A 22,426-nucleotide genomic window follows, 5' to 3' on the forward strand; every position below is an offset into this window, starting at 1 on the left:
AACTTTCCTGACACCCCATCATAAACATTTCTAAAGGTTGTTCAGAGTCAAAATAATATTTTCATATCTGGAAAGTAAAAGTGGCTCCTTCATACAAACCTCAATTTAGGGTGACAGAATTGATTTTTTGCTACCATAAAGCATCACACATTTACAATTTATGTTCTTTTTGACAGGGCCAGGAATTTAGGGTGCATATAAAATAAACCCTGATTTGAAGAACTGACAGTTTTGTTTATTGCCTTGCTCTTTTAAATAAAACTCTTCAAGAATAATTCGTTATCCCAAAAAGTCCATGCTGTAAAGGCTTTTGTTTTTTCTCTAGAGGATCAGTGGCTTTAGTAAAGTCTTGATTTTGACCCTCGTCCTTGGATTGTTACCGACAGTGGATAATGATAGGCCCAGTAAGAGTTTGTTTTCTACGTGTAGAGGTAATGTGTGTGGTTTTAGTGGTACTGTGTCATAACATTGCATATACTTTGGCTAGTTTGGGTCAAGTGTAGTGTTTGTTTGCTTCATTTCTGGGATAGATACTAGGTCTGTTAGTGTTTCATACAGTGATAGAGTGAACCATTGTAAGCTATTCTAAAATACCCCAGTTGTACTGTACTCCCATCTGATCCATCATTGGACCTTGACTGTGTGTCTAAACAGAATGCCTCCAAATGTTAATTGTGGCCAGCAAGGAAGGCTCTGACGTTGCAGGAGATATGTTACGTGTGGATAGCAATGAGGGCTCTAAAGCTGCAGTGGACGTATGTTAAGCTCCTGGTTAAAGGGTCTACATTCCTCATTTAGACTCAGTCCTATAGAGAGAGAAACCACATGCTCAGCCCTGGAAGGGAGAACAATCTGTTCCAGATAGCAGGGCATCGAGGAAACCAGAAATTGAGTAGCAAAAGACTTGTAGAAGAGTTACTTTAACATATGTATTGGCTCTATTACATGCCTGTACATAGTGAAAAGTAGTTTCTCAGAGTCATGCAGTTATCCATACCCGAGCATGCACAGCAATAGTTTGGGGTCTGCGTAGGAGTCTGTGAGTAGTGAGCATACCCTTAATATCAGTGGGATGTGTAACTAAGTTGTTTAATTTGAGTGAGCTGGCCTTCTTGAAGAATAAAACTGTGCGAGCGAGTGATGGGTCCGTGACAAACACAAGTTAGGGGAAATTTATAAGGACATTCATCAGAGAGGAGGGATGAGGAATTCCTGTCCAGTTCAGTTCCCCATGGACAACATTCTAATAATCAATAAGAAAAGGACACTGGTATCTACAATAACCATTGGTTATCTTTGACAACCCTCATAGACGCTGAAGATTGTAACGATGCAGTGTATTTGTTTCTCCGCCCCTCATCTAGCGTCATGGCATAGTCATTGGGTCGTCAAAAGGATAATATGCCTGCCTCACCCGAGGCAACCTCTGGAGAAAGTAGAAGTGTCCAGAGATATGATGACACCTCCAGAGGGATGATGTCTGAAAACCAAACTGAGAGGGTGAATGTAAAAAACAGTTATTCACCAAATTAACGACTTTATTAGAAAAGGTGAATGCTGTTAGTAAAATAATTGGGTATATTCGATAATCGAGTTACTGGATTATCATATATGACTTCATACAAAGGTCGACATGTTTCAGCTCCTGTTGGCCCAGCCGGGTCTAAAGAGCTTTCGTCAGGACAATAACAAAGGGAGGGGTACTTACACAACTTGTGTAGTAGTCTTGTACATTACAGGGATTCACATATTCGTTTTCCTGCATATTGGGAACAAGAGCAAAAACATCATACTGTTCACATACGGAAGTAAACATTGGCATATTTTTCTTGTAAAAACACATTCAGTTATTTACAAAGCCTTAAGCAAATATTATAGTAAATAGGTGCTTCTTTTGTGGTTGTGCACGATACTAGGTGCACTAAAGCTAAGGAGAGCAGTGAAGAGGGGGATAACGGGGTTAGGGTCTCACTCCGAAAGGGAAAACTGCAACATGTGCAGAACCTTATAGTGCTTGATCGCTGTATTGGCGATGGAATTGTGCAGTGTCAAAATGCATCTTCTCTGGTTTTATCATACCATATTATCTATTTTGCCATTGAATAGAACAGTATCAAGATGCATGTTCTCTAGTCCAATCCTACCTCAATGTCTAAAACACTTTGGGGACTCTGTCGATGGACAAATATTGTATTGTTGTTGACGGGTTAAATGTGTGTATATAATTAACCAGGGTCTAGTAGAGGGTGGTATATACATCTCTCAAACGACTTGTATGGGGTTAACTGTCCATTTTGGTGACTTGAATAAAAGTCTTAAGTCACTTGTGCGTGTGGCTTCATATATATAATGAAAAGCCCACACCGAACGTTTTTTTTATACCTGAAAGGTCAAAATTAGGAATTATGAATACCTGTTAGCTGGGAGAATTTCTCCTCATCAGGGCGCAATGAGTCGCTTAAACCATGATTTCAACTGAAGGGGGGGGGGGGAACGGGGAAATAGTAAGAACAACATGTAAATACCTAAGTGAGGCACTCGAACGCTGCTACTGCACGGGCTCGGGAGCACCTATCTTACCCACGTGAAGTCTCAATGCTTCCTGTGCTGACTCTGCCCCTGGAAACCGCAGGCGCGGTCAATACGTCTCATCTTAAGGCTCTACAATGGACATAGACGAAGTATTTCTCCAAGGAAAAAGACTATTGTCATGTTACCGCGCTGAGTTGACTACATGTATAAGAGAAGTATATGCATTAATGTTAGTTTATCTGGTCGGCATAAAATAAATAAAAGCACTTTATTATCCCCAAAAGTGTAATTGTATTGTATTAACAATCCTTTATGTGGGAAATGAGTTAATGAAGGTATTCATAGACCATAGGTGATATAAATGAAACCTGACTAATAGGCACATGCTTGATGCACTGAGTCTTACAGGCAAAAGGTCCTGTGGCTAATGGTATTCAATTCAGGATATACACTATGTGAAAACTTAGTGAGAAAGATAGACTACTGTAATTACAGTCACTATTACAGTCTCCATCTCCAGTTGGTATATGGAAAGTAGACTGGGGACATCCATCAGGACTATGCTATTCATTGTAATTTATGAAGCAGAGGGTAAACAGGCTCAATAAAAGGCTGTTATTACCTCTGTGGGTTGTGCTACACCTTGCTCGATAGTTATCAGTGTGAGAGGGTATATGCCCAAAAATTACGAAAAATGACTAGGTAATGGAACGGTACAGTGCTTTATATTGAAATTATTGGTTCTGTTGGAATGAATATATGGGGAATCAGTAAAAATGGTGCCAAGGGATATTATCATTCATTCCCGACACATGTGTTTTGAGACGGTTCACCCATCTTTGTTCCTTTTCGAACAGAGTTTGTTCTGCATTGGTGTTTTTATCATAGAGCATCTCAAGGACGGTCCATCTGAGGTCGTCACAAGTATGGCCTGCTTCAACAAAATGAGTGCAAAGTTTCGTTGTATTCTTTTTTAGTCTCACATTGCTTCTGTGCTCACCAATGCGGATTTTAACCTTCCTGCAGGTCATACCTATATATTGCTGTTGGCACGGGCAAGTTATTAGGTATACCACGTGTGTGGAATTACAGTTTGTGCGCTGACGTTGAGTCCAAAGTAGATGTTCCGTAAGTTGCAGTGTTTTGGTGTTACTGGTGAATTTACAGACCCCACACATCCCACAAGGGTAATGACCAGTCACAGGGGCCATGTTCACATCTCTGATGATTGTCGGTGGTAACCATTTCATAGGACGTGTGTGTACCAAAACGTCCCTGATGTTTTTAGTCCTCCTGTTGGCGAATCTTGGCTTAGGCCAATTGTAAGCACCCGATGTGATAATAGGCCAATTTTTCTTTATCAATTTTTGGACCTCATAAGTTGCTGGGCAAAAAGTCGTAATACATGTCACAAGATCTTTGACTGGTTCTTTCTCATAAGTCTGTAACAAACAATCTCGTGATTGATTGTATGCCCTTTTTCTGCACTTGGAAATGACCCGTGGTGTGTAGTCTCTAGCTCGTAATTTATTGCTCAGGATTAATGCCTGTTGTGCATAGTCACTGTTTTTACTACAGTTACGTTTGTGTCGTAAAAACTGGCTATATGGAAGATTATCTCTTAGAGGTTGAGGATGATAGCTCAGGTACGACAAAAGGCTATTCTTAGCAGTTGGTTTTGTATAGGTTTTGGTTTCTAATTTTCCTTTTTCGCAGAAGATAGTCAGGTCCAAAAAGTTGATGCTTTTGTTGCTCGCTGAGAAAGTAAATTTCAGCCACCGATCTTGCCCATTTAGCCAATCGACGAACGTTTGTAAATCTTTTCTGATATCCCAAATTAGCAAAACATCATCGATATATCGTTTCCAGTATAATATACTGGAAACGAATGGGTTATCATTGTGTAGAACACAGTTTTGCTCAAATTGGCTGACGTATAATCCAGCTACCGACGGGGCAAAAGCACTGCCCATAGAGGTTCCATGGCATTGTAGGAAGATTTGTTCGTTATATTCAAAATAATTTTCTTTCAATGCCATGTGGCAACATTCCAAAATGAAATGGCGGGGGGTCCGATGTGTCCAATCCTCTTGGAAGAGTAGGTCTTCCAGCATTTGCATCGTTTCGTCCTGTGGCAAACTAGTGTACAGGGATTCGACATCTAATCCCACTAGGATCATAGTGTCAGGGTCAAAATTTCTGTTGGCAATTTGTATAAGAAGATCCCGGGTATCTTTCAAATACGTCGGTGTTCGCTGTACTAAAGGTTTGAGGTATGCATCGGCGAACTTCGACAGTGGCTCAAGGAGAGAACCGATACCCGAAACTATCGGGCGACCCGGTGGCGGGAACTTGTTTTTATGGGTTTTTAGTAGAGAATAGAAGAAAGGGACTTTTGTTGATCTTGGTGTTAGGAAGTCTGCTTCTTTCTTAGAAATCCACCCGTTCACCTCAGCTTCATGTGTCATTATAGCTATAGTGTTGGAAATCCTCTCCGTGGGATCAGAGTCAAGACGTTTGTAGAAAGTTTCGTTTGAAAGTAAGGTGAGGCACTGTTGGTTATAGCCTTCCTTGGTTAGAATAACAACCCCACCACCCTTATCTGCAGGTTTTATGACTATATTGTCATTGTCTCTCAGCTCAGCTAGGGCACGGCATTCATGTTTATTGAGGTTTTGGAAAGTTTTCTTGTTGTAGTCTAAATTGTCGATGCCTTTCAAAATCGCCTGTTCAAATGCTAATATTTCCAAAGGAACCGCATTGGTAGGAGGTATAAATTTGGATTTTCTTCTCAAAGTCGTGTCGCCCTCATTGAGTTGTGTTGGTGATCCATCAAAAAACGCTTTTAGTTTTAAAGTTCTACAGAATTCAGACATCTCACACTTAAGTTTGAATGGGTCCAGGGGGGAAGTTGGGACAAATCCAAGACCTTTATTAAGGATGGTCACTTGGTCGGGTGTCAGAGGGATTTCTGATAGATTAACAATCAAAGAGTTTTTTTGTTCGTCTCCATCTGGGCTGATGACATACTCCGTGTTTGTACGTTTGGTAGATGATCCTGCCAGGTCAGATTTTTCTTCTTGCCTCTCGGTTGGTTTTGGCCTCGTCCTAAAAAAGGTTGTTGTGTTTGATGAGAAGTACTGGCCATCGGCATCATCTGATTACCCATTTGTGGCTGTTGATCAATGTTTGGGTTATAGGGATTCATCCATCCACCAAAAGGGGGCATGAAAGGTTGGAAAAAGGGCATTGGGTTTCCTTGGAAGAAGGGCGGTCTTTGCCATCTGTTCCCTCTGTTTCCTCTATTGCCTCGCCGTGGTCCTCGGTATCTGGGGTTGTAACGACCTCTTCTTGTCGTTTGTTGTTCAGAATTCCCTTCCGATCCATCTGACGACCAGCCTGTCGAATCTACGTCGGAGCCAGTGTCTGTTATCGTGTATTCTTCTTTAGAATAAGGGTGCATACGTTCCTGGCTGAACTTTTTTAAGTCTTTTGCCAATTTCTGTAATTTATTTTGCATGAGGAACTCCTGGGTTTCATCCATTTCTTTTGTGATCTCTTCTAATCTTTTTTTGTAGATTAGGGGATTGATGTTTCTTTTCAGTTCATTTTCACAGGTTTGTATCTCTGCGAGTAGAGCCTCTGATAGTCTTTTGGCTGTCTTGATTATAAGGACTAGATAGTCAAGAGTACACTTCCATGATATGGACGACCAATCATGGCGGAATGCTAGGTCATGCAAAAAGATTCTCGGGGCATTGGATACCCATAGGCCTCTGGGTGCAGTTTTAGATCGTAAATACTCTGTCATGATGATACCATGAATTGCAGTTCGTATCTGTTCTCTTTATAAGGATACAGAAAAGAAGTGAGGTTAGGGAAAGAGTTGTAAGAGCATAACAGTGTAAGAAAAACCGCCAGCACGGGAAGTATCCTCTCCCCTACTCCTTCTCCTGCCCCATGTCATGTGTTACCATTTCATGTACCTACGTCTCGTACTCCTTCATCCTGTGAATGACCATATCAACCATATTGTTGACAGGTGAGCATATTCCTTAGGTTTACTTCTTTCTAAATCTTCTCTACATTTTTATGGTCTCTTCTAATTCCTCACTTTCCAGCCAGGTTTAATTCCTCTCTTTAAACTAGTATATTTTATGATCCCTTCATCAATGCTACTGTGATGTTTCCAAAGACGCTATTATAGACATCTCAGATCTTTACATTGATTTATCACCGATTTTCTTCCTGTACGTGTAAAATGTTGGAATTCAAAATGTGTTCGCATTTTTTCTTAACCTCCACTCCCTTCACAGTGTTCTGTCCTCTTCTAAATGCACTCCCACTATCTCCAAATGTGGCTTCAAATACTAGTTGCTCAATCATGTATTCGGGCTCCTTATGATGGCTAAGTAACTTCTGGCTTGCTTGCACATTCTCTTACAGAAACACGTTCTTTCTATTTAATAGTCATTGCATCCTGCATTTTGTAGTTCAGGGGGCATCTGCTTACCCTACTGTCCAGTCACAGATGGTGATCCAAAGTTCTCAGAGAGAGGAGGGGTAGATCATTTAGATATGTGGCCTCGGATTAATACTGGCGTTGATAACTAGAGCCACTTAAAAACTACTGGAATCATTTGATAAACTGAAGTGGTCATCACAGGGCACTCTTTTTCAGTGTCTAGTCTAAGTGGAAATTTCTTGAACTTCGTCAAGTAGGGCAGTCTAACGGGCCAGCCATGCACTTGCTGCAAACTACATGCTGGGCATGGACAGATGGACTGGTAAACAGAACATGAACTGCAAGAGAAAATGTAGTTCCTACTTGTGGGTTTCCAAATGGTCTATTAGCACATCCATTGTGTCTCCAGTTGGTTGGCCCTCCTAATGAAGTGAGTACTTCCCGTGCTTGCTATTCTCAACACTTTTGCCCTTGGAGTCTTTGAGTGCTTTGGTAGAAAGGCTGCATTTAGTCTTGGGGTGCTTACTAGCGCAGATGCCACAAATGTCGAAGCGACTAAAGACACTGAGTTAGAACAGTCTTTGCGATGCATCCTGCAGTCCCCTTTTCGGCGAGACAAACAGACTGTCAATGTTGCCCTCACCTGATTGTCGCACAAATGATGACCAAAGAAATATCGCTTCACCCTTTATTTCACTTCAGACCTTTTGATTCCCCACCCAAATAACCTCTACATATAATTCATTCCGCCTTGCAAAATCATCCTCACACCTAAACTAATCTCACTCTTACATGTGATAGAGCTCATTCAAACGTTGAAGCTGAGCAGACGTATCTCACCCCTCCGGTAAGAGAGCGTGCCAGTATGCGCGTGATCTCCGTGGTCTATGATCTGCCGCGTCCTCTGCTGGTTGGTAATCTTGATAGGTTGACACATTTTCCCACCTTTCTTCAGACAAAGGAAAGCTGGATTATGACTTCACAGACATATAAATAAATTAAATAATTTATATATTGTCCACTGCCACCAGCAACATGTTATATAACCAGGTCCAAATCTATCATTGAAATGTACGCAAACATTTTAAAACCACAAAATCGATTCCCACAATAGTGACAGAGGAGGTTAGTGCCTAGTCCTTCCCTATCCTATTAGGGGGAACTGTTCAGTGGTCTCAGCAGAAATGTGGGGCAGATTTAAGGTCTGTTATGTGGAGCAAGAAGCCAGAATCGTTTAAGGAGATGAGCAACTTGTGCCCAGCAATAGTTTCACGCTTTGTCAAAAATGAATGTAATATAATGCATATAGCATTTCTGAAGCGCAGCTGCTACCTAAAAAGATGTCCTGGTGCTGTAGTAGCCTAATATCTATATAGTGTAGAACCATGTCTTTAAAGGTTTGTAACCAGTGTTCCCACTTCCGTATGGGTCGAGGCAATGAACGCCAGAAATTGGATGCTTTCACAGGATGAGGCTTCCCTTCCCCCCAAACCCCCAACATAACGTCAGGGAGCATTGATGGATCTCAGACTGCGAGAAGGACAGTAATGACAGAACTTCTGAAAGAAAAATAGGTTCATGGCCATAGAAGACCAGGTGAACAGTACACAATAATTTGAATGATACTTGCTTAGACATAGATAACCAATGCAAAGTATTCAATGTCGCGGAGGCAGATGACCGTTGAGGTCACTGTAAAGCCAATTTTGCAGCAGCATTTTGAATCTCAGGCATACGCTTGAGTAAACCTGCACGGGATCCAAGAAATAAGGCGTTACAATAGTCCAGGCTCAGCACAAGTATGTGCTGAGCCTACCCCAAATGTTCTGTCCTTAGATAAGTAGTCACCAAGGGGAAGAAGTGCACCATAAATGTAGATCCATTCTGCACAAGGAGAACCCAGTGTACCATTGAACACTATGCAGTTGCCTTCCACCTCTGTGCAAGAGGTGATGCATCTCAAGTGTGAATACCAGAGGTGATGAAGGCACTGGAGGGGATCAAAGAAAGGTACACCAAAGAAGGCCTGCAGCACCCTGCACTGATCCAGCAAGGTGGCATCACCATACTGTTCTCAGAGACAAGTAGGCCCCGGTTAGGGAAGCAGAAACACACGGATGTACATGTGTGCTGAGCTTTAGGGTGGAATGCACAGAGAGACACTAAAGAGGTTCTCCTCGAGCTCTTCCTGCTGACTTGCCGTTGTGAGACGAGGAATCTCCTTCTAGCAGTAGACCTGATTATAAGCCTGCCAGATGCCCGTCTGCCTCCTACCTTCAGTCAAAACATCAACCTTCAATTCCATTGTAAGAGTCAGTGAATTATTCAGCACAAATGTGTTTTAAATCCCCTAAACTAGTAATCGTTTAGTGGCACAACTGCACCACTTATCCATCCCGCTCAAGCTCCATCCTGACCCAGTATGGGTGTCTCTGAGCTTTGGAATCACCACTCCAAGGCGGCTCCCTAAATCATGCCTACTGTAACTCCTACACTGTTTACTTTGAATATTTCCCAGTTACTCCCCTCTGTTTGATTGACAATTTCATTGTCCTAATCAGATTCATAGGTCTGCATTTAAATTCATAAATCATCCCCTTACGTAATACATAGGAAAATCTGCCCCACTCTTTGGTAGCCTCCTTCATGCTGCAATCATGGGTAACTGTGTAATAAGGCCCAATATTACCATCACTGGTTCTTGTAATATAAACCATGAAGCTGAAGGCCAAATGGTTTGTAAATGTCACCAGAGCTACAAAATGACAATATTGGACCATATTATACATTACCAATTATATATCTTTATATCACACGTGTATTTAGTCTAGTTAACTTGAAAACACATGTTTTTCAAGCAGGGAAATGTTTATTTAAAAAGGGTAAATGAAATTCTGGTATATAATGTTTGGTTGTCTGCAGTAAAAAGAGAAAAGCAATACTTCATTATTTAGTTACGGTTAAGCCTGTTTTATTTAATCACATTCAAAATTATCCAAATTTTAATGTTGAATGTATTGAATACATATGAAGATTGAAAAAAAAAAGAGAACACAACTACATCTACTCTCTGTGGATACTTGTGATTGGGGCACAGGATAATGTTTAATGTGTTTAGGGGGCAGGTTCGTCTCCTGCTTGGAACCGAAGAGTGGCCACCTAAATGTAAATGTAGCCGTACTTGTAAAGCGCACTGATACTCCTGAGTGTCCTGGCGCTGTACTCATACCGCTAGGGAACCCTTCCTGGTTTTTCCCCGTGAAATGTCCACTCCTGGGCATCTCCAGGGTGCAACCAGGCATCCCTAGCGCTGTAGGGGGCCGTTGTGGAGACTAAGCAAGCTATTGCCCAGAGTTGCAGCCTGGGACCCATGCTTAGAGTAGGCACCGAGGCGAGAAATCAGGTCCGAGGAATTATGAGCCCAAGATCCGCCGAGACAGCCAAGGCAGGAATTGAACCCTGGTCCCGGGCCAGACCTCTGCATCAGGGTCTGCCGCTCTAACCATTGAGCCACACTTCTCCACCTAATATCCCTTGAGCACTGTTTGAACGTAATGTTCCTAAATATTTGATACAATTGTGCGCAGAAGTTACCTAGCCACATCATTGTTGTAATTGCCTGTTTTAATTTAAATTCCAATGAAAAAGAACTGTTAAAAAATGGAAAATTAAAAATAGCATGTTTGCTTTTTATTTTTTAATCTGTTGAAAAGAGAGATTGTTGAAATTGCTGACTTCAAGGTGTAGCTAATAGTGAGCACTGATTACAGCTAGAATGTCTGTGTTCTGTTTGCCTCTCATGAATAGTTTCTGTTAAAATAATAAACAATGGTCAGGACAGTGGAATTATATAATTCTGTGGTATTTACTGAATAATTACAGATTCAGTAATTATGGATTGCTCCAGGGCTGGGCCCGCCCTTGGCGTCTTTAATAATATTGCAAACTACATGGTTGTCTGTTAGAAACTTAAGTCTGTCTTCTCTACCTTGAGTCTCAACACCTCCCTAGTGCTCTCTGCTAAGAAAGTCTCTCCCCAGTGCCTGGTTTAGCTGCTGCTCCCTGACACTCTTATTAAGATCTCCTTCAGAGATACTGGTATTGTGTTGCAACATTTATATAGCGCGTATATACTTCCCCAATGTGGGGCACTGAGTTGCATGTAGTGGCGGTTTCTACCTGGAAGCAGCAGTGGGGCAGGGGGGGAGGCGAGGGTGGCTTGAATAAGGGCCGGACTGGATACGCAAACCAGCCCTGGCAATTACGTGCGCCAGTCCTCTAACCCCCCTCCCCCCAGGGGGAGGGCATCGGGCTGGCGGGAACACTGCTGCTGCACTTTTGTTACAAGGGGACGATTTTGCACTGCTGCAAAATCAGCCCCCTGTAACAAAACCAGCCCCCACCTGTCCAAAATCGGCCCACCGGGGAAATGCCCGGTGCCCGCTATGGCCAGTCCAGTCCTGTATTGGGTTAAAAAAAATCACTTACCTCTCGCCATCCGCCTCTCCTGCGTCCTCTATCTGGTGTCTTGGGGGAAACAGGAAGGAGGAAGCACCAAGGCTCCCACGCTCCCCGCAGCCAATCACAACACTGCAGTATAGCGTTGTGATTGGTCTGAGCGACGTGGCACGGCACTCAGCCATGGGCTGGAGGGGAGAGCATGTTCTCCACTAGGCTGTAATGCAGCCTGCATGGAGAACATGCTATGTGCGCATCTCAGGCCGACCAGTCACTAATGCTCACAAAGGGAGTGCAAACCACTCCTCCCCGTGCTCTGAGAGCCGCCCCGCACCAAGACGCCTCAATAGGAAAAAAAATATAAAACCCTCAAGTTATCATTTTATTTTCATTTTTTTACACTGCATAAAGCACCTTGGCGAAGGAGCCACCACTGGTTGCATGCCCCATGTGTAGGCTGTGTGATTGGAAATGTGTTGACTTTCTTGTGACCGTTTGAGGGAAGTGTTTCCTTGATGTGCGTGATGACCACCCAGGGGCGACGCGTTATTGTGCTATAGGACCCAGAGTTTAGCAGTGGGACGGGTGAAGAAGCGTGAAAGCCAGGCGTACATTACGCCCCATCCGACCCTTCCCCTCGCACGTGCACCTCACAGCCAGTGGGTAGGCTGTTTATGCTAAAAATAAGCCTCTGACTGCAAAGCAGCGAGGCCTGCTCCGCGTTAGCCGCAAGCAGCTGTCCTCCCTCACCTAAAGACTGACTAATTCCGCCCCCTCGCGCTCAGTTTGTGTGGTTATAAATATTTCATTTCTGGCCTCCGCTCCTTAAAGCTGTTTACCGCGCAGAGAGCCTTGTCTTAATACCGCGCAGCAGGCCTGGAGCTGCACTGCGGGAGGGCGCCGCCCACGCCGGATTTCGAGGCAGCGGGGGTGCTGGCACGGGATGGACAGGCTGTTGGAAGGTGGCACTGGGGACAGTTTTTCAATGCAGCTAGGACGAGACGAACCTGACGGCACCGAGGTGGCCCGGCTGTACTTGTGCCTAAGAGGAAAAGAGAATGTGGGAGTGAAGTCGGGGTCTGCTGCTTTAGAGACTGCAAGGGTGACTGCAAGGGTAACTACCAGGACCTGATGCCCGTATTCTTTCATGGTATCTGTTCTCGTTGGTAATGCGGAAATCAGTGGCGAATATCTGTGTCCTACATCTACCCTATAATGCGCACTGATACCCGCAAGGGTCTTGTTCGCGCTATACAAAACCTTCAAAATAAATAAATAAATGTTATTTTGTATTTCACCCCGCAAGAAGGGGTGGGGAGGGGTGGTTCGAAAGTTTACCTGTTGGTAAGGTTACTGGTGATTTAATGTTCTTACGGCCATCCAGGGCTTTACGTGGTATTAAAAAGGTGTGTGTGTGGGGGGGGGGGGGGTCTCTAAAAGGGGTTTAACCAAAAAAAGGTGAAACTAGGAATCTTTTGCGACAGCAGTTGCCTTTTTAATTATGTGGACAAAAACATGTGAAGTAATATCTGGTATGGCACACCGCGTGCCCACCTGGCCAGAATATGTGCCTCCCTAAGTTAGTGCATCCGGACATATTCCATAGCAATAAAGAAACACATGCCTCAGACATGTCAAACGTGTTGGCTTTGCCAATGCTTTTTAATAGTATCAGATAAAAATAAGAATAATTTTGTTGTGAATAATTATATTTGAAAATGTTTCAGTACAACAAATATGAGATACGCATTTTAATGTAATGACGTGGAAGCGGCAGTGGTCTTTCTGAAAATGTCCATCTGCCTATGTCACACACCACCTCCTTCCTCTTCTGTTACTGTCCTCTCCTGTGTTCTTCTGCGTGTGGACCCCGGGTCACCTCCTCTTCGCCACGCGCTCTCTCATAATTGCACATCCATGGCTTGTTTCTCACTTGTAAACTTAGCATTTTGGTTTCCTTCGTCGCAATCACTATTCCAACAGCTGTGCCTACTTCCTTTCACACTTTCACGCAAAAAGGCGTTTACAATTTGCATGTATGTAACCATCATTACCCTGTGCGCTCTACAGAGAGGCCAATGATTGGATGAGCATATAGTCTGGACACCTGCTTGACCCCCTAGCACTCACTGTGAAAAACTCTCACTGCCTTCAGCATCAACTCTGGAGCTCTTAATCGTGCCCTCTCATGAACGCCCGATGACCTCACTCAGACACCCAGGCCCTCATTACAAATTAAGGGATCATAATGTGTTCATGGATTAGAATTACGAGTTATGTCATAATTGCCACACCGTCACAGTTGGATCCCCTGAGAGATTCAGGTATGCCAAACCTGCTGAAATTCATCAGGGAAAAAGGAAAAAATCTGATCTGGAATAGTGCAATTGTGGTGCGCCAGAACCACACATCCCACGGTGCATCGGGGTGAATGAGCAGGTCTGGAGCTCGGTGCACCTGTGGGCATGGCGCCCGGTGTCGTCACCTGCCTCTTGCTAAATGCATTATTGTGACAGGTCCCAGTGGTGCACGTGCCTCGCGGTTATCTGCTGGCTCTGATTGCGGAATGCGGTACCAGGAGAGGAGGGTTAATCATTGACGGGCGCGGGTCAAGTTTCGCGAGTTTATCTGGACAGCACGGAGTGATATGAACCCATCGCGTCACCAGGCGCAGGTCGACGTTTGTTTTAGGAAGGCCTCGTGCACCCTGGCAACGCGCACGTGAACGGGCACACTTCTGCTCGGCTTTGAACCTGTTTTCCCAGCCCTGGCCTCATCCTGCGCCGAGGCTGTGGGAGTAGAGCGCTCTCCTGTCACTTCCGGGTGAGAGTCTCGAGAAGGGACGGCAGCGTCCGCAGGTCCAGAGTGCTGCACAGTGACGACGACGACTCTGCCCTGGGACTGACTTGCATGGCAACTTATCTGCCCAGCTCCGCGTGAGACCCTCGGGATCCTGAACGCGCCTCCGGGGGGCGCCTGTGTCACCCGCGGAAATGATCCACTCCACCAAGCGCGGCCCAGGTAAGCTGCGAGGGTTCGGGTGCCAGGAGGTAGCTGCCACGGGGTGAGGTGTGGTCTGTGCCAGGAGTGAGCAGCGACGGGGCGAGGCGTGGTCTGCGGGAGGCGCACCGAAGGGTTCAGGTGCCAGGCGCGCACCGAGTATGCACATACCGCGCCCTGTCCGATATTAGCCAGGCTGAGAGTAGGAACACCCTGCAGTGCTTACCATGTCGCTCCTTTTCCTTACATAGGCACGGATGCTCCTGTATGCCTTTACTGCGCATTTACAAAGCAAGAGGGCCATAGGCTCGAAGGATGAGGCTTTCTTTATATGTGAACCACCGCCCCTGCCGCAGAAGGGACTGCAGTTTCCATGTTCAGGACTTACTGACGATGCCTCGAGTGTACGTACAGTGCGTGCATCTAAAATGTTGGGCTTGTGGGGCCTCTGACGTAAAATGGCAGCGTAAGTACTCGCGTCCCCTGGTATCAATGACCAGGTTGCTGTTCAGGCTCGAACTGGGACATTGAATATGCCCGAGCCATAAACAAAAGTGACCCTGTAAGTGAATTTCAAAGCTAAAAGAGTGACCCAAAAATTGTACACGTGTTTTGCAAGGTGGGAACACTGCATGCGCCTGAGCTTGTTGCAGACAGTGCATGTTTAATATCAGGGAAATCAACTCTAAAATCAGGCCCAGGCCGCGATAAATCAGTCCTACAAACAGCCAAAAAAAACAGGCCCAGACACTGACATGAAAGAATAGCCCATCGGGCACTGCCCGGGTACCCTATAAGCCAGTCCGACCCTGGCCACTGAATTACTGCAACAACCTGCGCCGAATGTATGGTCCTGTATTGAAGTTTGAGAATTTTGTAACTTGACGCTTTTGTCTTTGTGAAGTGCAGTGTAAGATGTACATTTTCGGTTTATAGGGAGAAAAGCAAGTATCTGCACTGCGCACATTTATAAAAGGTTTTTCACAAACATGAGTTCGGTGGCATAGTTGTAAAATCTTTTCCTTCATAATGTATCTGTTTATGCATCTTTAAAAACATGAGGTAGCTTTTCACCGAATATTGGTTCTGTTATTCTGTATCAGCGCTGGTCATCTGCTTACTGAACCTCCGGGCATGGACCGTCCCACAAACATACATCAAACCATAGGCTGGCAGGCAGGAATATATGATTATACCACGATTTCAATTACCACGCATGGCTTTACCACGCGAATTTTACATCGCAAGTGGCTTTACCACGCTGGTATTTACAACGTAGGATTTTACTACGCCTAGAAACGTCTTACCTGCACGTCTTTCTCTACGAGCCCTTACTTCCATCCTCCATTGAAACAAGCGTCAAAACACGTATACCAAAATAAAAAAGGACTGTTTTTTTGACGTACACGGCACGTCTTTGGGGGAGGCTCTTTCCTTTTTCTTTTAAAATTATGTTCGGTTTTTTTTTTAAAGTAAACTGCTTGTTATTTTTTGGGGGGGAGACCCCCCCCAGCCCCCCTCTGCCCCCCGCTTGTTATTTTTGGGGGGGGAGACCCCCCCCAGCCCCCCTCTGCCCCCCAAGCCCACGCAGAACGACTCGAAGGAATACCACATCTCCCCCCCAGCCCGTGGTAAAGACGTCGTGGAAGGCACCCTGCGTGGAAGGCACCCTGCGTGGTAAGTGTCACGTGGTAAATGTTAGTAGTGGTAATGCCTTCGTGGTAAATGATGTTTCCCGGCAGGCAGAGCCCCAGCTGACTAACCGGTACACCTCGTTTTCCCGCATTCCTTTTGTCTCTTGGAAAGAAACAAGCGTTGTTGACTCCCGGGAGCAGCAGCGGAGTAGTCCCTGTCGCTGTTGTGGGTAAATCGTGCAGTCGACTCCAAAGCGTAAGCGACATTCACGGAAATGACGCGCCAGCGCGAGCCGATGGGCCTCGGCCGCCTCGTTCAGAAAGAAGTCGCACGTTCCCCATTTTAACTATTGTGGGTGTGTCAAAGGTGGGTATTTACTTGATGTACGAGTCAATTGGAGAACCATTCTGATATGTAACAATGACGCTATTGTGGCGTTTTCATTCTGTTTTAAGTTGAATAAAGAGATTAACAAAAAAGAGATGGTAAAATAAGAAGTCACAGGCACCCGGGTTTGTGAAGATTTACAACTCTTTGACCAGTACGCTGAACCTTAAACTGTACATGTGACGTCTCTGAGTTTGTCAGTGTGTGCCGTTCACTGGATGTGAGCGAGCAAGCCGCAAATTAACAGGGAGAGCCCAGCCAAGGGTCAGGTGCAGGACCTGAGAGAGTATTTGGTGCGTAAATTGTACAACAAACGTAATTTAAAAATAAAATCTCTTCAAAATTACAAAAAAAAAGTTTTTTTAAAGTGCTGAAGTGTTTCACCTTAGTACAGCAGATGATATCACTGCACTGAGAGAAATTTATTACAGTGATTGTTTTTAAATATGAATTTAGAAACATTCTAACCACCCTGACAGTAATGCAACTCGTAAATTAAGAAGCAAGTCATTTGTCATTCTAATTAGAATGCCCCAACATTACAGCCTGTCAAATGAAACACAAGGTTTTTGTACAGCACTCTCATCTGTAGTGTTGGAGAAAAAGGAAACTCAGCAAAAGGAAATATTGTCCAAGTATCACACAATTTGCGCAACCAGGGAAGCCACGATTTCAGATTGTGCAACTCATAAACTGTAAGGGTATCTCTTGTTCTTTGATTTACCTCAGGGTTAATGTTTTGTCTTTAGTTCTTGGGGCGTGAGGTGAGAGTGGGTGGCAGGCAAAAGCTCTTTTTGTGCTTGCAGGTCCAAGAGGACCCTGTACTCAGCAAGCATCTGCCACGAGCATCCTCTGCTCGCCCACCTCCAGTATTCACATTCATTCCTAGCACAGCTCTGGTTTTTGAAGATACATCTTGTGAGTCTGGTTAACAGATATTGTACCATGAGAATGAGACGTTTGAAACATCTTTTGTACACATAGGTGTTATTGTCCTCTTACCCACGCTTAATGGACCTCTTGCACCGGGATCATTGGGGTGTACGTAGAAAAGAACAAGAGCAAACCTGCAAATTATATAGTGTGAGGTCCTATGCAAGGATCCGAAACAATAAACACAAGTTCGGAGCAACCATCCACAGAGAGACAGTCTCAGTCCATCGGGTACATTTTAGTAATTTTTATTCAAATTTCTCTGTTTTTTATACATATTATGAAAATAGATGCAAATTCCATTTATATTGATTTGTTAAAACACATAACATAGTCTTCAATACAATAGGTCCCACAAAATATCTTTCACTCTATCTAACCACACATTCAGATCATACATACAATCTCAATCACGGCTATACATTTGATCATACAGGGATATAAGCGCCACACGATGAGTTGACCATGGGTTGGGAACAGATGTCCTAAATGTACACGGGTGAGCCAGAGAAGATTATGAGGGCTGTGGAAACTATGCACAGTCCTATGGCCCACAAGCACAATACCATGGTGCTTGTGGGCCATAGGACTGTGCATAGTTTCCACAGCCCTCATAATGTTATGTGTTTTAACAAATCAATATAAAAAGAATTTGCACCTATTTTCATAATATGTATAAAAAAACGATACATTTGAATAAAAATTACTAAAATGTACACGATGGACTGAGACTGTCTCTCTGTGGATGGTTGCTCTGAACTTGTGTTTATTGTTTCGGATCCTTGCATAGGACCTCACACTATATAAATTAGCAGGTTTGCTCTTGTTCTTTTCTAGTTTCTCTATTTTCCCCTTTCAACCTGCTTATATCCGTACTAGGGGGTCCCCTTCTGTCTAATCATTGGGGTGTACGGTCTCATCTCCCTCTGGTCACTCCCTGAATGTGATGTAAGGCGCGAGGCATAGGCTCTAAAGATGGAGCATCGGCCTGTGTTGTCGGTTAGGAATGGTCATCTGAACAATGGGGATGGGTGATGGCAGTGTGCAGTGTCTCGGGTGCAGGGTCCACAACAATTAATGTTTTACTACATTCTCCTAGATTTCAGCAGGTCAGAAACAGTGTAAACGTCCCCTCAAAGACCACAGACACCAGTACTGTGTGCCAAGCTCCTTTATTGGGTGTTTAGGTGAAGGGGCACTTGTTACACAGCTGCAGGGACATTAGGGACATACATACTCAGTTTTTCAACAACTAGTCTTTGGTCAAAAACACATATAACCACTCACACTGACACTCTTTAATGACACTGCCGGCTCTAATGGCCGTACATAGAAGGGCTGCGATGGTGGAGTAAAGCGACCCTCTGCGTGCTGTCTTATGCTTCACACAGGGCTCGCAGAATAGTCTGTACCTGGATCCTGTGACTTCCTCTAGAGTCTCCTTTCCATTTGGGGTGGAAGGTGGGGGTGTGGAGGGTGGAGTGGAGGTGGAGGTGGACTCAGCCATTCGGCCTTCCTTGGTCAAAACGAGTGTCTTTATCACTTGGGTAATATTGATAGTATATAAAATATTATGTTAATGGACTTTGAATAAATGCACAATTTAAACATCATATTATCATTATTACTATTAGTATGGTTGGTGAGACTGTTGTGCTTGTCCAGCATGTCTATCCACCCACTCATGTTCATCCAGAAACAGACTGCCATGTTGCTGCTTGGTGTAGACCTCACCATCTCTTGAAGTTGTGCAGAGCCAGACCAACATCGGGAACGCCCTCTAATGTCTCGTGCTTGACTTTATGCCTGCTTGTCCTCCTTTTGGGCTAGTGACTGGGTCCCGTCTTAGTCCCTTGTGGGGCTCCTGCTAGACGGTGGTCCTCAGGGGAGCACATCTCAGGTAGGGTTAAGCGCTTTTACCTCCCAGTATGGGTAAACTGGATGACATGAGATTGTTTGATATGTGGCACCATAGAAGAATGTACACGCGATGACATCATTCTGTGTTGCCGGATGAACAGCTGTGGCATATAGGGACATAATGCATATTTGTCATTTGTACTGAGCCATGTCTTTTCACTTTTGTTTGAAGAATGTCAATAGAACAATTACCAAAAAGTACTTAACTCCCAGTAGGCGGCTTCTTCTGCTGGCGCTCAAACACACAACTCTCTCTTCGCCAAGAGTATTCTGGCCAGGAGGAATTATTCAAAAATGCCCACCTGGACAATCATTCTTAGCGTGTATTGTCTTGCTGCCGGGGCATACCCATGCAGTCGTTCAAACCAGACCACTGTCACTAGAAGGAACTTCCAGTTGTCTCATGCTGGTAGGCTGAGTACAGCTGCCACCTCAAGGGGCTCGCAGGCCATTCAACTTCTAAATGATGACGCTCACACCAATGATATATTCACTGCATGCACGAAAGCAGTCAATCTTGACGAGGGAATTCCTAAGCAGTTGTCGGTGTGAAAGTGCAGCTAGTGTGGGAATTGCTTTGGGAATGTGGGTGAATGCTCACACCTTTATGACTGTAGAAGTTGTCTTCAGTTTCATTGTATTTTTCAGACCAACCGGACCCCATGTGATGCCCCAGTGAGAAAACCCTGCTATATGGGCCCTTTATGAATGTAGAACATCAACAGATGTAGGGTAATTTCCCCATGTGCAATTACTCTGCATACAAAACCGACTCTGGGAATCAGAAGTGTGCTTGCAGAATTTGAAACTACTTTCCATGAGCAGGACTGACACCCAGATTTAAACAAGCATTGGCAGAGCCAATAGCTCTCGCCTTTGGAACCTTATAAGTATTTAGTTATGCAATACAATATCCTTGGTCAACAACATCAACTGTTGCATGGCTGAACACCTATAAGGTCCCAAAGGCGAGACCTATTGGCTATGCCAATGCTTGTTTGTTCTTTTCTGGAGCGCAATAACACCATTTCGCACAACAGGAACCCACCGGGCACATTTCACATGATTTAATAAATGTTTTGAGAGCTTGCATAAATAAATAAACTTACACACATCACTTTCACTCACCAACAACAAAAGTAATTACAGGAACTGTTTAAGAGCCTGTGGGCACACTGAAATATTATTACAAGTAAAACACTTTAAAAAGTTTGATACACATTGCTAAGCCAATAAGTTAAATAAAGTAAAGCGGATAGTTAGATTATAAATATAAAGTTTATACCTGTGGAAAATTTGCTTTCAAAGCAAAGTAAATGAAGACATAAGTACAGTTCTATAACAAGAAAACATTTCCCACAAAGCTGTTCAGCTAGAAACGACCTGTGGAATAGAGTTTGACAACTTAAAAAAATAAAGCAAAGATCCCATGAAATACGTTAAGAACAGTCAATATACGTGCTGGGCGTGACAGAAGGGTCTACCGTTATTGGAAAATACTATTGCTTACATTTGGTCCAATACTGCAGTTGGAAACGGCAGTTTTGTAAAAAATAAATAAAAATGTCAGCACAAGCAGGAGTGACTATTCCATATTTTATAAAGACACAGAAGCCAGTGTAGGTATGGAGTAACACCAGAGGAGTTTCGGAGTGGGCTGGTGCTGGGGTTGAGGCGTTCCTTAAGAAAGGAGGCTGCTAAAGGATGGGTGGGGTTTTGAGTGTTGAAACGGGGCGAGAGCATTAATGAGAGATCGGGTTAAGTGTGGCAGCGGGGACTGAAAGAGAGTACAAAAACAAAGTTGCCATTTAGATATAATGCTCTCTCGCCTTTGACAAAAACGTTCGCATGTCCCCTAGTTTTACCTCCTCGGTTGAAAAATATTTGTCGCTTCACTGCAAGTCAAATGGATAATAAAAGTCATGCACTTCCTGCCTTAAGATCTCTTTTCTGTGGGGACTGTAGCCATAGTATATTTGTGGGGGGTGGGGATATTCATCGGTTTGAAAATGAATCTCAGTTCTAATGTGTAGTGCGCGAGCGCCTGATGAGTGCTTACTAAAACTGCTGAAAGTTAGTCCTGGGACACAGTTTGTTGGGGAGGAGGGGTGCTGGCGTAAGGCGGATGCTGAAGGAAGCTGTGGAGAAGTGCATAAAAAAAAACGAAGGCAGCTGAAATAACTGAGGATAGCGACAAAACAACAGTTTATTTTAAGAAGAAAGCGGAGCTGAACAGGCGAAACTAAGTTGGGCCTGCTGGATTAAAGGATTGAAATTTAAAAGCAAGCGGGTCCTTGGTGGAGTAGGGCATACTGGAATGGGGATTCAAAAAGGAATAAGTAGATTTGTGAATGTTACACAACACGAGAGGTAGTAGTATTCCCTTATACAAAAATAAGGGATGGAATCGCACATCAAACAAACAGTTTACAGTGTATATAGAAATAGCGCTAGTCAATCAAACATTCAGTTACTGTTGTCGGAGTGCTATTTTAATCCTTCCGGTACCCACTACCCAAAGAGTACCAATGGTTGCAACAAAAGAGTTGTAAACACAAAATTAGGACAGTTAGAAAGAAATGTGCAGCACACCCGTAGATTTGTGAACACGGTCAATGTTAAGACCTTAGTTATATGACCTCAATTCTTCATGTATTCATTTGAATTTTCACAGTTTTTCTTTCCAATGTTTGCAAAGTTCGAATAGAAAAGCAGAGTCCACATCAATGGATATCTTCCAATGATACTTAATCCTTTATTGTTCTTGTTTCTTATCTTTTTTTTAGTATTCAATCAAGACAAAATATTATTTCCAATTCAGACAAAAACTGCCACATTTCTTCCTAACTGTCCTAGATTTGTGAATGTTGGGGTTGTGGGCTGAAGTAAAAGGATTTAGCGCGCTGAAAGCACTCGTGCATGTACGGCAGCTATCTTGCAGCGCCATCTGTTTCCAATTAACATGCGCGTCACGCGCACGATAGTTGGAAACGCATGCGAAGCTGCTCGCTCCCGCAAGGTGGATGCCTTACATGCACGAGCGCCCATTGGAAACAGAGCAGTACATGCACTAGTTTTCCAAAAACTGCTGACTGA

General features: G+C 44.0%; 1 protein-coding gene across 6 annotated transcripts in view; it reads left to right on the plus strand.

Annotated features, from left to right (window-relative positions):
• FGD4 (FYVE, RhoGEF and PH domain containing 4) overlaps positions 1 to 22,426 on the plus strand; it is a 749,528-nt gene that overhangs the window by 448,489 nt on the left and 278,613 nt on the right. Inside the window, exon 1 of one of the 6 annotated variants that reach the window (XM_078673798.1) lies at positions 14,062 to 14,476. The exons of 4 other annotated variants lie outside the window; for them this stretch is intronic. In XM_078673798.1, the coding sequence (XP_078529924.1) occupies positions 14,449 to 14,476 (28 nt within the window). In that variant the 5' untranslated portion in view covers positions 14,062 to 14,448. Of the gene's footprint in view, positions 1 to 14,061; positions 14,477 to 22,426 lie in introns of those variants that run through there. One more of the 6 variants, XM_078673799.1, reaches the window with a different exon arrangement.

Source organism: Lissotriton helveticus, chromosome 1_1 (genome assembly GCF_964261635.1).
Source record: "Lissotriton helveticus chromosome 1_1, aLisHel1.1, whole genome shotgun sequence".
NCBI lineage: Eukaryota > Metazoa > Chordata > Amphibia > Caudata > Salamandridae > Lissotriton > Lissotriton helveticus.